The sequence below is a fragment of the Chlorocebus sabaeus genome, chromosome 16 (genome assembly GCF_047675955.1).
Source record: "Chlorocebus sabaeus isolate Y175 chromosome 16, mChlSab1.0.hap1, whole genome shotgun sequence".
NCBI lineage: Eukaryota > Metazoa > Chordata > Mammalia > Primates > Cercopithecidae > Chlorocebus > Chlorocebus sabaeus.
Window position 1 is genome coordinate 48,279,492 of NC_132919.1, and position 15,710 is coordinate 48,295,201.

Sequence of the window (15,710 nt, forward strand, 5' to 3'; positions counted from 1 at the left end):
CTGACCTCAAGTGATCTGCCTGTTTTGGCCTCCCAAAGTGTTGGGATTACAGGTGTGAGCCACTGCGCCCAGCCCCACTCTCCATATCTAGATTAGCTTCTCTCCAAACACAACAGACAGAGGGACTCTCCCTCCAGGGAATCTTGAGGTGCCAACGAAATCTGCAGGTAAGGGCCTGGATTTCCTGCTTCTAGAGCCCCTCAACACTGTAGAAGGCAGGATGAAGGCAGACATGCCAGGGTCAAATCCAAGCTTTGCCACTTGCTTGCTGTGTAACCTTGGGTAAGTCACTGACTCTCCCTTGGTCTCTGTTGCCTCGTCTATGAAATGGGAATAATGATCTAGGCATCCCTTGCTACCAGGTTCATGGGAGGGCTGCAAGTAGCAGGTCCTTCCCTCTTTCTTCCGGAGAATTTGAGAAAACGGCAAAATGCCAAGAGTCCAAAGGGCAGGCTGGCAGGCACTGGCTGCCCGTGTGGCCTCCCAGAAAGCACAAAGGGAAACAGAGCCAGTGAGGACTGGGGAGGCTGCCAGCAGCAACAGGTGAGCAGAGCAGCAGGTATTTATTCTGAATGTCCTTACTCCACACACTCTCACCCCGCCCCACTCCCTCTCCCTGCTTGTTTAGAGCCTGGGTTCCAGGCGGGCCAGGAGCTGGAATCAGCAGGTGGGATGTGCTGCTTGCTGAGTGGACACAGAAGGGAGGATGAAGTCAGGGCTGGACCTGGAACCACTATGGGAAGAGAGAGTGGAAGGCTGAGAGGGCCAGATGCCGATTCTCCTGCCTTCCCCACCCTGACCCTCCAACCCCGAGTGCTTGGCATTGGGGTCACAGCCCTGGCACTGGTGGGCACCCCCAGCAGCTGCCTCAGAGGGGCAGGCAAGTCTATGTGCCTCTTGCCCTGAACTCTCCCAGACCCCACCATTTGCCCCAGCCTTGAGATAAAGGCCATCTTGTTCCCAGAAATAAGGCTGACATCGCCCACCAGACCCACCTGGCCAAGCCCTCAGTGCTGGTCCAGAATGAGGGGCACCTGGGCGCTGTCCACACGGGGAGGCAGCCGCTCGCCCGTGCGCACATTGAACATGGGCAGGGTGGAGAGTGGCCGGGGCACCTCACGGTTGGCCGCCATCTGCCGCAGCTCCTCTGTGTTCCCGTGGATGGTGCAGTGGTGGACCATCTGGATGCTGGAGGCACAAGTTGGGAGTCGTCAGCTCTGGGAGTCAGCTGCCCTGGAGTGCAGCCTGGCACTGCCTCTGAGTCACCCTGCAGTCCTCCCCACCACTTATGTGGGGAGAGACTCAAACACATGGTGCAGGGACAGAAAATAAACAGAAAGCTCTACAGGGCTGGGCACAGTGGTTCACGCCTGTAATCCCAGCACTTTGGGAGGCTGAGGCAGGCGGATCACTTGAGGTCAGGAGTTTGAGATCAGCATGGCCAACATGGTGAAACCCTGTTGCTACAAAAAATAAAAATAAAAAATTAGCCAGGCATGGTGGTGGGCACCTGTAATCCCAGCTACTCAGGAGGCTGAGACAGGAGAATCACTTGAACCTGGGAGGCAGAGGTTGCAGTGAGCCGAGATCACGCCACTGCACTCCAGCCTGGGTGAGAGAGACTCCATCTCAAGGAAAAAAAGGAAAGAGAAAGCTATATGGTGCCTGCTCAGTGTCCAGTGGTCGAGACATGGGCTGTGGGTGTAGACAGCCTGGGTTCAAGGCTGTGTGTCTTGGGCAAGTTGCTTAACCACTCCATGCCTTAGTTTGCTCAACTGCCAAATGGAGATAATAGCACCTACCACCAGGCTGGGCGCAGTGGCTCATGCCTGTAATCCCAGCACTTTGGGAGGCTGAAGGAGATGGATCACTTGAGGCCAAGAGTTCAAGGCCAGCCTGACCAACATAGTGAAACTACATCTCTATTAAAAAAAAAAAAAAAAAAAAAAAAAACTACCTCCTAGGACTGCTGTGAAAATTAAAAGAGAAAATGCAGTTTAGTGTTTAGAACAGTGCTCACCACGTGGTAAGCGCTCACCAGATACAGAGACACGAACAGACATCCACAGGGGCCATATTCTTCCAGAAGCCAGTATTTGCTGAGCTTTATATTGTTTATTTATATTATTTATTTATTTATTTTTAAGAGATGGGGTCTCACTTTGTTACCAACTTCAGCGCAGTGGCATAGTCATAGCTCACTGCAGCCTCCACCTCCTGGGCTCAAGCGATCCTCCTGCCTCAGCCTCCTGAGTAAATGGGACTATAAGTGCAAATCACCATGCTCGGCTAGTTTTTAAAAATTTTTTTGGCCAGGCGCGGTGGCTCACGCCTGTAATCCCAGCACTTTGGGAGGCCGAGACGGGCAGATCATGAGGTCAGGAGATCAAGACCATCCTGGCTAACACAGTGAAACCCCGTCTCTACTAAAAATACAAAAAAATTAGCCGGGCGTGGTGGCAGGCACCTGTAGTCCCAGCTACTCAGGAGGCTGAGGCAGGAGAATGGTGTGAACCCGGGAGGCGGAGCTTGTAGTGAGCCGAGATCATGCCACTGCACTCCAGCCTGGGCAACAGAGCGAGACTCCGTCTCAAAAAAAAAGAAAAAATTTTTTTTGTAGAGACAAGTGTCTTACTATGTTGTCCAGGCTGGTCTTGAACTCCTGGCCTCAAGAGACCCTCCTGCCTCTGCCTCCCAAAGTGCTGGGATTACAGGCATGAGCCACCACACCCAGCCAAGAATTGGTTTTCTTAGAGGAGCTGGGGTCCCAGGCAGGGATGAAGCAACCCCACTTGCCACTTGGTTACTGATGAGATGAGAGAGAAGTGATCGCCACCCATGTTCAGGTCCCAATTAGTGGACACAGACTCCAGTTAGAGCCTGACAGTTTAGACCACAGAAAAGACCTAGCTTCACACTGAATGGGCCACGCTCCTCCTGCGGGGAGTGGGACCAAGTCCTGTCTGGCCAGCAGGAAGAGGTGGAGTCACCATCTAAGGCCAGGGGAGGGGTAAGATGAGCTCTTGAGTCTGGAATTTGGTGAGCTGAGTTATCCGAAACACAATTTTCTATTCCCAGGCAAGGGGAGACTGGGGGAAAGACAGCAACTATTGTGTGGATGCTGAGATGGAGACAGCTGGGCAGGTGAGGCCCTGGCAGAGGAAGGCCTCAGTCAGTGGGCCCCCTCCTTACTCCCAGTCCCACATCTGGGCCTCATTACTCTGGCAACACGCAGGTGGAAATATGTGCTGGGGATGTTTTTCTAGAGCAACAGCAGAAGCCAGACCCCGCAGTGGCTTCCCCACGTTCCTTCCACATCAGCACTTGGGCAGACAGACAAACGGCAGGCATTCCTACACACTCAGGCACACGCACAGGCACACACACACATGTGGCCCGAGTCTCACCCACTCCCACTCCACCACCAACACACAGTCCTGAAAGCACTGCCTCTGGCACAGAAATCCCCAGGAGAGGGTTGTGGGACCTGGAGGACTCTGTGATCGCTGAAATCTGATCTAGGTGAAAAGCAGACAGCAGAATCATAACTTGTGGATAATCTGAAAAGTGGCAGACATTGAACAAGTGAAAAACTGGATTTTGTAGAAATACATCAACACAAAATCCAAACCAGCCAAGGCTAATGTTGCACATGGTAAAATGGTTATTGATTTCAAATGGACTGAGGCAGCAGATTTTTCTGACAACATCAGAGCTACAGAGTTGACCCAGGGAAAGCTGGATGTGGAGGAAATACTGGTCACAAGAGAATATCCTCAGTGGCAGTAGATGTTAGTGATTATATTTGGCACAGTCCAAAAAAATTGAGGAATAAAATCTTCCCAGTGAAATGTACATGAAAAATCACTGATCCCCATGGGGAAAAACTCTACAAAAATGAAAACAGAAAATAAAAGCAAAGCCTTTTAACTGCTTTGTATAGAAAGTTGCTTGAGGAATTAAGTCAACTCAGCATAGATCAAGGAATTACATCTCTGTTCACTCTGGAAAATATATTCCCCATAAAAAATTCATAAATGTTGGTATAGCCCTGATGCCTGCAAAGCTTGTATTCCTCAACCTAGTGGCTCAAAAACCCAGTAGGTCAAGATGGTGGGGTCAAAATGGTGAGTTTAAAACTGAGGGCCATGCCAGGTGCAGTAGCTTTAGTCCCAGCTACTCAGGAAGCTGAGATGGGAGGATTGCTGAGCCCAGGGAGTTCGAGGTTGCAGTGAGCTACGATCATGCCACTGCACTCCAGCTTGGGTGACAGAGTGAGACCCTCTCTTTTATTTTTTATTTATTTATTTATTTATTTATTTTTTTGAGACAGAGTCTCGCTGTGTCTCCCAGACTGGAGTGCAGTGGCACGATCTCGGCTCACTGCAAGCTCCACCTCCCAAGTTCACGCCATTCTCCTGCCTCAGCCTCCCGAGTAGCTGGGACTACAGGTGCCCGCCACCACGCCCGGCTAATTTTTTGTATTTTTAGTAGAGACGGAGTTTCACCGTGTCAGCCAGGATGGTCTTGATCTCCTGACCTTGTGATCCACCCGCCTCGGCCTCCCAAAGTGCTGGGATTACAGGTGTGAGTCACCGCGTCCAGCCTCAGAGTGAGACCCTCTCTAAAAATTGTTTTAAAAATAGGCCAGGTGTGGTGGCTCACGCCTGTAATCCCAGCACTTAGGGAGACCAAGGTGGGTGGATCACGAGGTCAGGAGATCGAGACGAGACCATCCTGGCTAACACGGTGAAACCCCGTCTCTACTAAAAATACAAAAAATTAGCCAGGCGTGGTGGCGGGTGCCTGTAGTCCCAGCTACTCGGGAGGCTGAGGCAGGAGAATGGCGTGAACCCGGGAGGCGGAGCTTGCAGTGAGCTGAGATCGCGCCACTTCACTGTAGCCTGGGCAAGAGAGTGAAACTCTGTTTCAAAAAATAATAATAATAATAATAAAATAAAACAAAATAAAATCAGCCCAGGCATGTGCACACACACGTGCATCTGCGCACGCACCGTGCAGGCCCACTGTTTGGCCCATAAGAGCAGCCTTCCTCCCCAGGACACCTGGCATGTTACCTGCCTCCACCATCTGACATCTCTGGTCCACCCCTCCCTGGAGGAAACAATGAGGCTACTGTGACCCACACAGAATTCTGGTAGCCTCTGAGGTCACCACAGAGATAACCTTACCACCCCCTGCACCAGGAGCACAAGTCTGTGGAGGCCAGCCATGGGTGACCATCCTTGATCCTCTCTCTGGCCACCCAGGGAAAGGTGAGGGCGGGAGCCCAAGAGAAAGCCTCGGAGAGGACCAGGAACCAGGACGCACCTCAGCCATCATGCAAAGAGCAGCCCAGTGGAGACTACCAGCTGCCCTGGAGGTCCTTGCACCCAAGACATTTCACCTACCCCAGGGAGAGAAGCCGAAAGGCACTTCGCCACTGTCCCTGTCAGTGCCCTTGACCTCAAATACTGCCTCGAGTGGAGGCCAGCAGGGCAGTGTGTCCCTAGCAAGAGAGCGACTGGGCAACGCACCTGTGCCAAAGCCTGCCAGAAGCCCAGCATATCCAAAGTGATCCTGAGGGCTGTGGCAGACAGGGGGACCTGCAAGTATGTGTCCATGGCCACCCTGAAGAAGGCTGTTTCCACCGCGGGCTACGACATGGCCCGAAATGCCTATCACTTCAAGCGTGTGATCAAGGGGCTGGTGGACAAGGGCATGCTCAGCAGGTGACCGGCAGGGGGCCTCTGGCTCCTTCACCTTGGGCAAGAAGCAGGCCTCCAAGTCCAAGCTCAAGGTCAAGAGACAACAGCAGCGGAGGAGGCGCTCTGGGTAGTGCCTCTCTGGGCAGTGCCGCTCTGGGCAGTGCCCCTTTGGACAGCGCAGGTCACTACTGGGCTCCAAACAGGGGCACAAGTGACGTGTCAAGAGGGTTCAAAGGATCGCCAAGTGCCACTGCAATTAACGAGGCAGGCCGGGTAAGCAGTCAGGGGTGCCAAGCCCACCATTGGCTCAGTGCAGTGAGAATAAAAGGAAGCTAACATTTCACATCTGCCTCCTGGAATCTGGGGTTCAGGGGAGCGGGAGAGGAAAAGGGCTGGGGCACAGAGGAGGGGTAAGGCCATGTGTAGGAGAAACCAGGCCAAAATAAGAGAGGAAGGATTTGGGAAAGGCTGGCAGAGTTGGAAGCATTCATAGACACCAGCTAGTCCAACTGCGTGATCTTGCAGGTGGAGCATCTGAAGTCAGAAAGAAGGGTCACAGAGTAATTGTGTGGCAAAGCCTGGCCTAGACCGCAGGTGTCTGACTCATACTGAGACTGGGAGTCTCTTAAGTTGCTTCTCAAGCCCTTTCCCCCAGAGTGGCAGTAGCTCCCATTCCCCTGTGCCACAACAGGCTCTTCTTTTTTGGGGAAAAGAGTCTCACTCTGTTGCCCAGGCTGGGGTGCAGTGGCACAATTACGGCTCACTGCAGCCTCAACCTCCCAGGCTCAAGCGATTCTCCTATCTCAGCCTCCCAAGTAGCTGGGACCACAGGCATACTCCACCACGCCTGACTAATTTTAAAAAAATTTTTATGGAGATGGGGTCTCACTGTGTTGCCCAGGCTGGCCTCAAAATCCTGGGCTCAACCAATCCTCCTACCTCAGCCTCCCAAAGTGCTGGGATTACAGGCATGAGCCACCACACCCAGCTCACTAGAAACTCTTCTGTGGACACCAGCAGATAAGAAGGCAGAGTCAGGAAAGATCAGGCCCAGGATCCAGCCAGCCAGGGCTAGGACTCAGAGGTTAAGGGAAGGGGTGAGCATCACCCCAGAAAGATTTATTTTGTCTCTGCTGTTCATGGCATAGTTTGGGGGTGGGGGTCCAATAACTGTCTAGGTGGGCTCCCACCCCACCCCCAGCTTTCCCTTACTCACTCAGAGGTAGCCAGGTCTCTCTTCAGCCTGTGGGAAAGTGAAGGAGAGGGTTAACCCAGTTCTGGGCTTCACCCCAAGGTGCCCCAGGGCTCCGGTGTGTGTGGAGGTCAGTGTGCGATTATCCACAATGCCCTCCTGGTGCCAGGCCAGGCAGGTCTCAAGCCCCAAGTTGCCTACAAAGGGGCCCCACACTCCTTTTGTGCCTGAGAACCCCACTCCCAGGGCGTCTGGGTCCCACACAGCACAAGTGCCACCAGGAGTCCCATGGGTGTAAGCTCCAGCAGGTACTCCCCTGCCCTTCATGCCCACACTCACCTTCCCTCCCGCCGGCAGCACATGACGTAGGCCAGCAGCAAGGTGAGAAGCAGGGCCACGAGCAGGGGCACCAGGAGGGTGACCAGAGCATCCACCAAGAAGTCACGGTCTGGGGCCTCAGTGGGTGGGCAGAAGAACGGGTCATGCTCCAGGATCCCATCGCCTGGGGTGGGCATCTCATCTGCAGGCTCCGGGACTGACTTATCCACCTGCACAGAGAGCTCAGGGCTGGTGCAGGAAGTGGCTGGCTGGACACAGAGGTCCCCAGAAACAGGGCAGGGGCCAGGACTAGGGGGCAGGAGACACAAAGTCCAGCAGAGGCAGGACAGTGCACTGGTTAATGCACAGCTCTAGGGTCTGACCTCCTGGTTTGAATCGAGACTCAGACAAGTGCTTGGCTAGGATGATTATGTGCCTCTGTTTCGTCACCTCTAAAGTCAGAAGGATAATAGTAGCACCTGTCTCCTGGAGTGGGGGTGAGCATCAAATATGTTGATGGGACAGTGCCCAGCACATAGCAAGGGCTCAAGAATGTTGTCAATTACCAGTCACTGGCTGTGGACCCTGAATGAGTCCCTGCTCTGTTGGTCAATTCACAGGAACAGAGTACACCAGCAGTGGGATCCTGTGAACCTCAGCTCAGTATCCAAAAAGCTGTTGTGAGCATCTTTGGTTTATAGTGTGAAGAGTTCTCAGATCCTTGTTGTAAGTGGGTTTGCTAGGTAGAACCTTAGAGAAAATCAGACAGAGCTGTCACGCAGAGGCCCTTGGTAGGGAAAGGGGCTTTGGGAACCAGACTATAACATAGCTGTTGGCCTGGGCAGATCTGGAGCGCGGGAGTTGGAGACCCCACATGTGGATTGCGGACTCTGTCGCCCCCTTGTGGGAGTAAGGTAGAACTTCAGGCCGTGTGTGTGTGTGTGTGTATCATCAGACTAAGCCTGTGGGCAATACTGAGAGCATCAGAGAAAGAAATGGGGACTGGAGCAATCAGAGAGACGGAGGTAGGAAGCAGCATGGGAGGGAAGGTGGACGGTGATGGGGGACCAGGCCCAACCCACCCCTGGACCCAGGATCCCTCCTCACCAGGGTCACATTGCACCAGTCAACGCGGAAGTGGGGAGCCAAGGTGTCGTAGCAAGACAGAAGTGGAGGCTGGCCCTGGGCACAGCGGGCATGGCTATCGGGGGATGCCACCATCTTCAGGCAAGTCGAGAAAGGTGAGGCAGAACCCACCTTAATGTACACCCTGGGACCAGATAGAAGTCACTGTCAGCAGAGTGGGGGCAGGGGGCACCAGGCACCACTCTCCAGGGGTTGTTGAAACTGTCCTGATTGTAGGCTATGACCTGGGGATGGGATGGGGGAGACAGCTAGGAGGGAGGATTAAGGGAGGAACATGGCGCAGCTGGGGTCTGGCAGGAGTCACAGTCCTCCCAGAGATCTGAGGTCATGGTGAGAGTACCCAGAGCAACCCATTCTTCTAGGGGGCCTTACCCTCCCCACTAAGGAATGTCTTTTAATGGATGGATCTGGTATGTCCTCATGAGGCACCAGGAAGTACAGAGTTCAGGGTAACTAGGGTCTGGGCTCTGGAAGGACAAGGATATGGGGGGGTAGTCAGAGGGGAGTGGAGAGTGGTGTGACACTGGGAGGAGGAGATGTGCATGGTAAAACCCCACCTGGAAATTAGGGAGACCCTTGTTCTATGCCCGCCACAAGCAGCATCCTCCTCTTTCAGGAAGTCCTCTAGGGTTGCACACCTACCCTTCTTTTCGGCCCTCAATGGGAAGGGGGACACGGCCCCCACGGTCCAAGGCAGAAGTGATGTTGAGCAGCTGAAGCTCTCCCGGCTCCCAGAGTCCCCCCAAGGCTGAGAGGAAGCGGCTGGCAGGGGCTGAGGGCAGCACCTCCTCCACATCATGGCTGCACACCAGGAACTCAGCTTGGTATGGCAGCAGGGGGCCTGGGAAGGCCAGGTGGACACCTCAGGCTGCACCCAGACCCAGCTCTGCCCAGCGAAGTCTCCCCGAAGCTCCTCTCCACATCCCCGCACACCCCTTCAGGCCCCTCAATGTCCCATCCATCACAGACCCCAACGAGCCAAGGCCCCATAGTCTCTGCAAGGCAACCGGTAACAGAACTCCAGAGCCTGGAACCCCAGCCCAGCACCCATTCTCTAAGGCCTTGTCCCCACTTTCCAGGATGCCCTGCTCCACTCCTCTCCAAGCCTCTCCCGGCCACAGCCCCCTCCCTTTCCAGGGGAGGTCCCCCAAGACTGGCATTGGTGAGGAAGGGATGGGGCACAGCTAGAGGTACCTTCCGAGTCCCCAATCTCCAGCACCAGCCTCTGCCGAGTGGTATCAAAGCTGTCCCGATTGTAGGCTGTGACCTGGGGGATGGGATAGACACCTGAGAGGTGGATTAGGGGAGAAACGTGGCACAGCGGGGGCCTGGCAGGAGAGGACTCAGATACCAAATTAGAGGTATGTAAATTATATGTAAATGACTGTGAAGGAACGCCCAATCCGACTGGTAGGGCTGCTCCTAGGAGGCCACGTTGGCCCACCCCTATGATTTTCTCAGGGTCCCTGACGGCACCTCAATGACCTGGCGCCCACGATCTTCTGGGGTGGCAGAGCCGTAGAGGAAGCCAGGGTGGTGCGGGCTGCGCTGGGTGTAGCGGAGCCACCGGGGCAGGTCTGGGTGTCCCTGGAGGTGGGCGTGGTAGGTGATGCGGACAGCGGGTGGGACAGCTGGTGGAAGCGAGGAGAGGGGATTAGAGTCATAGCAGGAGCCCTCCGGGGTCCACCCCAGCCCGCCCGCCTGGGTGCCTGTCAGGCCGCTCACCGACGTGCTCAGGAAGGCTCAGAAAGGTCTCATGGTCCAAGGTGTGCACAAAGACACGGCCCACAAGTGGGTATAGCGTGGTCTGCTGGGCCTCGGTGTCCCCCAGTCCTGCCAGGAGAACTGTGGGGACCCCACAAGTCCCAAACACACAGGCCAGCCTCAGTCCCGGGCAGGGGATAAGATCCCTTCCCCACCAAGTCCTTGGAGCCCCTAAGGGACCAAGAGAAGCGCTTCCTTTGCTGCCTCCCAGGAAGGGATTGGGGTGGGGGTGAGGGAGCAGGCCCTGCTGGGTTAGACATTTTAAATGGGTTGTGGGATTCGTGGGAGAGCCTCTCCCACAACCTTTCCATTCCTTGTTTTAGGCCCCTATTAATGGTGCAGTGGGCAGGGACTGATGTTTGACTGGGAAGTGTGTGTATGAGGGTGTGTGTGTGTGAGGGTGTGTGTGTGTGAGAGGGTGGGTATGTGTGAGGGGTTGTGTGTGAGGGTGTGTGGGGATGTGTGTATGAGGGTCTGTGTGAGTGTGGGTGTGTGAGAGGGTGTGTGGGTAAGAGTGAGAGTTGTATGAGGGTGAGTGTGTGTGAGGGTGCGTGTGTGAGGGTATGTGGGTGTGCGTGGGTTGTGTGATGATGTGTGAAGGTGTGTGTGTCAGGGTGTGTGTGAGGGTGTGTGGGTGTGTGAGGGAGGGTTGTGTGAAGGTGTGTGGGTGTGTGTGAGGGAGGGTGTGTGTGAGAGTATGTGAGGGTGTGTGTGTGAGGGTTGTGTGTGTGAAGGCGTGTGAGGGTGTGTGTGTGAGGGTGTGTGTGAGAGTGTGTGAAGGTGTATGTGAGGGTGTGAGGGGGTGTGTGAGGGTGTGAGGGGGTATGTAAGAGTGTGTGAGGGTGTGTGTGTGAGGGTGTGAGGGTGTGTGAGGATGTGTGAGGGTGTGTGAGGTGTGTGAGGGTGTGTGTGAGGGACAGTGGGTGTGTGAGGATATGTGAGGGTATTTGAGGGTGTGTGTGAGTGAAGGTGTGTGTGTGTGTGAGGGTGAGAGTGTGTGGGAGTGTGTGAGGGTGTGTGTGAGTGAAGGTGTGTGTGAAGGTGTGAGGGTGTGAGGGGGTGTGTGAGGGTGAGTGTGAGAGTGAGGGTGTGTGTGAGGGTGTGAGGGTATGTGCGAGAATATGTGAGGGTGTGTGAGGTGTGTGAGGGTGTGTTTGAGGGAGAGTGTGTGTGTGAGAAGGTATGTGAGGGTGTGTGAGGGTGTGTGTGTGAGGGTGTGAGGGTGTGTGTGAGGATGTGTGAGGGTGTGTGAGGTGTGTGAGGATGTGTGTGAGGGACAGTGGGTGTGTGAGGATATGTGAGGGTGTGTGTGAGTGAAGGTGTGTGTGTGTGAGGGTGAGAGTGTGTGGGAGTATGTGACGGTGTGTGTGAGTGAGAGTGTGTGTGAAGGTGTGTGTGAAGGTGTGAGGGGGTGTGTGAGGGTGTGTGTGAGTGAGGGTGTGTGTGAGGGTGTGAGGGTATGTGAGAGAATGTGTGAGGATATGTGAGAGAATGTGTGAGGGTGTGTGAGGTGTGTGAGGGTGTGAGGGAGAATGTGTGTGTGAGAAGGTATGTGAGGGTGTGTGAGGGTGTGTGTGAGTGAAGGTGTGTGTGTGAGCGTGTGTGAGGGTGTGTGGGAGTGTGTGAGGAAGAGTGTGTGTGTGAGGGTGTGTGAGGGCGTGTGTGAGTGAAGGTGTGTGTGTGAGGGTGTGTAGGAGTGTGTGAGGGTGTGTGAAGGTGTGTGTAGGGGTGGAGTGTGTGAGGGTGTGTGAAGGTGTTTGTGAGGATGTGCGAGGGTGTGTGAGGGTGTGTGTGTGGGGGTGTGTGAGAGGGTGTGTGGGAGTGTGTGAGGGTGTGTGAGGGTGTGTGAGGGTGTGTGTGGAGGTGTGTATGGGGGGTGTGTGTGTGAGGGTGTGTGAGGGTGTGTGGGAGTGTGTGAGAGTGTGTGAGGGTGTGTGTGAGTGAAGGTGTGTGTGTGAGAGTGTGTGAGGGTGTGTGAAGGTGTGTGTAGGGGTGGAGTGTGAGAGGGTGTGTGAAGGTGTTTGTGAGGATGTGCGAGGGTGTGTGAGGGTGTGTGTGTGGGGGGGTGTGTGAGGGTGTGTGGGAGTGTGTGAGGGTGTGTGGGGGTGTGTGAGGGTGTGTGAGGGTGTGTGTGGGGGTGTGTATGGGGGGTGTGTGAGGGTGTGTGAGGGTGTGTGGGAGTGTGTGAGAGTGTGTGTGAGGGAGGGTGTGTGTGAGTGAAGGTGTGTGTGTGAGGGTGTGTGGGAGTGTGTGAGGGTGTGTGAAGGTGTTTGTGAGGGTGTGTGAGGGTGTGTGAAGGTGTGTGTGGGGGGTGTGTGTGTGAGGGTGTGTGTGAGAGGGGTGTGTGTGTGAGAATGTGAAAGGCACTGGGAAAAGAATCCCATGCTAAATGCCCAAGAGCCCGGAGGAGAGGAAGAGGGGGCCGGGAGCCTACAGAAGGGGAAGGGTAGCCATTCTGTGCCTGGAGACCCCACCTTCCTCCCCTGAAATACAGGGAAGAAAAAGGCCTGCCCTAGAGGCCAGCAGGAGCTGAGCAAAAGGAATCCTAAGCCCAGGAGAGGAGCAGAGGACTTGGCCGCCAGCTCCACCCTCCCTCCCAGGGCCAAATTTAGCCTCTGGGCTCAGAAGCTGCTGCCCAGACAGCTCATTAAAGGGTCCGCGACCCTCTGGGCTTTCACTGTCAAACTCACCCCCGCCCTAGGACACCTCCAGCCCTCAGAGCTCCCAGGCTCCTCATCCCAGAGCCCAGCTCCCAGCCCCATTCCCTGGAACCCCAGCCAGCCATGGCATTAACACCCCAAAGCCCTTCTGGCCCCTGCCTCACCCAACCCAGATCCCTGTTCTGCGGGCCCTCCATACCTCCATCTTACCACCCCTAAATCCTACCCCCTCATCCCAGGCCTCCCCCTTGAGCAAGGCCCTAACTTGCCCACGAGGAGAGGAGTCCAGAAGAGTGTCACAGCCATGGCTGCCCGGCCTGGCCCGCCCCATGAGTGACAGAGACAGGGGGCAGGGAGGAGAGGAGGGAAGGAGGGAGGTGGCTTGGGGCAGCTGGGTGCCAGCGTCAGCCTCCCCTCCCTGCCTGGAGTAGGCACTGAATCTGGGATAGACACGCTCGTCACATTCATTGTCCCTCTGATCGTCCCCTCCAGTGGCCACAGTGTTTTCTAAACCACCAACCTGGCCACCTCCATCCTTCCTTAAAACTCTAATGCTTCTCATGGCCCCTGAGTTCCCAGCTCATCCCCAGTTGGTGGCTTTCTGGCCCGTCCTGAACCTGGCCAGTTGGTCTAGAATCCCATCCTCTGCCCCCACCCTCCCAACCCCAGGCCCCTGCTCAGCCTCACTCCGCTCCTGCCTAGCTTGGCAGACTCTCTCAAGTCTCCATGCCTTCACCCAGGCTATTCCCTCTGCCTGCAGTTCCCTTCCCATCTTGATTCAAGCAGCAGCCTTCCAGTCACCTTTCCAGACTCTGCACAGATGTCCTCTCCTCTCTGAAGCCTTTCTGACCTCCCTTCCTCTGCTAGGCCAAGCTGGGTGACCCCTCCGCCCCTGCGTGCTTTTCTGGGCACAACCCCACCGCACAACACTGCTCCAAGCTCCTCGAAGACTAGGATCTTGTCATATTTGTATCCTTGGGCCTGGCACAGGGCCTGGAAACTAGTAGGTGTAGCCGGCTGGTGGCAGTTTCCTTAACAGCAAATGTAGGTGCCATCCACCCAGCCTTTATCCCCAGTCCAAGCACTTCAGTTGGAAGTCTAGCAAACCCGGGACAGGACTAGCCAGGTAGAGACAGCTGAGCGGAGGAGGCGCCTTCTCTGGCCCATGGAGTCAGGGCTCAGTGCACAGACTCGGAAGCCTGGAGGTGGGCACGAGTCCCACCTTGGCCACTTGCTGGGGATGCAGCCTTGAGTGTGCCATTTGCCCTCTAGCTCATTTCCACAACTAGAAACTGGCAAGAATAGTGCTTGCCTCTTGGCATCATTGTGAGGACTCCATAAAGTAATGAATGCAGTGCATATTTATGGAACACCTGCTATGTATCAGACATTGAAGTTGCAGAGACAAGCAAACCTCTGCCCACGTGGAGGTCACCTGCCAGTGGGTAATACCAGCTAGCCCTGCCAGCTACTGTGCTGAGAGTCTTACATATATCTACCTGTATTACCTCATTCCACCCTCTCAGCAGTTCCATGAGGCAGGTATTATTACTGTGCCAATTTAACAGATGATAAAACTGAGGCACAGGGGTGTATACCTTCCCCAAGGCCACATTGCTGATGAGCAGAATGCAGGCAGATGGCTTAGCCCAGTGCCTGACTCAGTCAATGACAGCTGCCAATGTACTTGCCCGGCCCTGCTTGCCCTTCCTTCCTGCCTCTGCCAAAGGATCTCAGTCCAGGGGTGATGGGGCATGGTGTCCTCTCCCCAGGTCTCCCACTTAGGGCAGGCACAGGGGCACTCTCCCCAGGTGCCCTGAGAAGGGAGCAGGGACCTATGGCTGCCAGGGTTCGCAAATCCTTGGTGCCTGTGTGAGCGCTCCTCCAGGGCCTCAAGATGACAACAAAATACTCAGGCAAGGATCGCTTGGGTCCAGCCTAAGGGCACAGGTGTTGGCCTGCAGATGGGGTGACTGGTAGGCAGGTTACTCAGTCCTTGTCCCTTCCTCTCTCTCTCTCTCCACCCGACTGACCTGCTCATCCCTGGAGAGTCACCAAATTCCAGAGTCAGCGTCCCCTCAGGCAAGGTGGCATTTGTCCCAGCATCACCTGGCCATCTCTCTGTCTTCTCAGAGACAGAGGGAGGGAGGAAGAAAGGTTCTGGATGCAGAGGGAGAGTCTGAGGGCTCTGGGGGAGCAGGCAGAAGTGCCAGCGCCCGGGCGCCTGCTCAGCCTCACCCCTGAGCCTCTCCATGTGACTCCCCGCCCCCCACTGTCCCCCTAACTATTTTTGGAGCCACCCACTCAGCTGTCTTAAGGTAGCAGTGCCTGGCCCCAGTGTCACCAGGCCCATGGAGGCCAGCCTTCCTTAATGAAAAGCTGCAGCCACTTCCCCATCAGATCTTCCTTGCCCAATTCAGGGGAGCCAGGGACTGTCCCACAAGCCAGAAAGTCCCCCAGAAACCCTCCTCAGACCCCTCAGCCATCAGAGGACCTTCCCACTCAGAGCTGTCTGGTTTGCAGCCTGCTGCTTGTAACAACACAGCACCTTCTGTCTGTTGGGTCTAGGGGTGGGAAGGGAGGTCACAGGGTCTTTAAACTTCTTAGTTCGAAAAATTTACAGCATACTATCATAAGCCCCCATGTATCTGTCACCATTCTTCAACAATTATCAACTCAGGGCCAATCTAGTTTCATCTATACCCCTCCTGATTAATTTCATCCATCAATATTTCAGTGTGTATCTTTAAATGATAATGACTCTTTTTAACGTAATTACATAACATGTTCAGTTATTAACATCATCAATAAAATTCCTTAATATCAAACTTCTAGTGTTCAAATTTCCAATTTCTAGTAAATATATATATATTTTTTACAGTGTATTTGTTTGAATCAGGATACAAAGAAGGTACACACATT

At 54.8% G+C, this 15,710-nt stretch overlaps 1 protein-coding gene and 1 pseudogene across 1 annotated transcript; one reads left to right on the top strand and one right to left on the bottom strand.

Moving 5' to 3' along the window:
* Positions 1-512: 512 nt before the first annotated feature.
* On the bottom strand, positions 513-10,447 carry SGCA (sarcoglycan alpha; the record flags this gene model as incomplete). Its single annotated transcript, XM_037993649.2, has 9 exons — positions 513-733; positions 996-1,188; positions 6,925-6,951; positions 7,240-7,448; positions 8,326-8,488; positions 9,007-9,205; positions 9,559-9,631; positions 9,841-9,995; positions 10,090-10,447. Coding segments are annotated over 8 exons (1,365 nt in total), but the record flags the coding sequence as incomplete, so codon positions are not given.
* Positions 3,127-5,968, top strand: LOC103242946 (putative histone H1.9; annotated as a pseudogene).
* Positions 10,448-15,710: the final 5,263 nt, after the last annotated feature.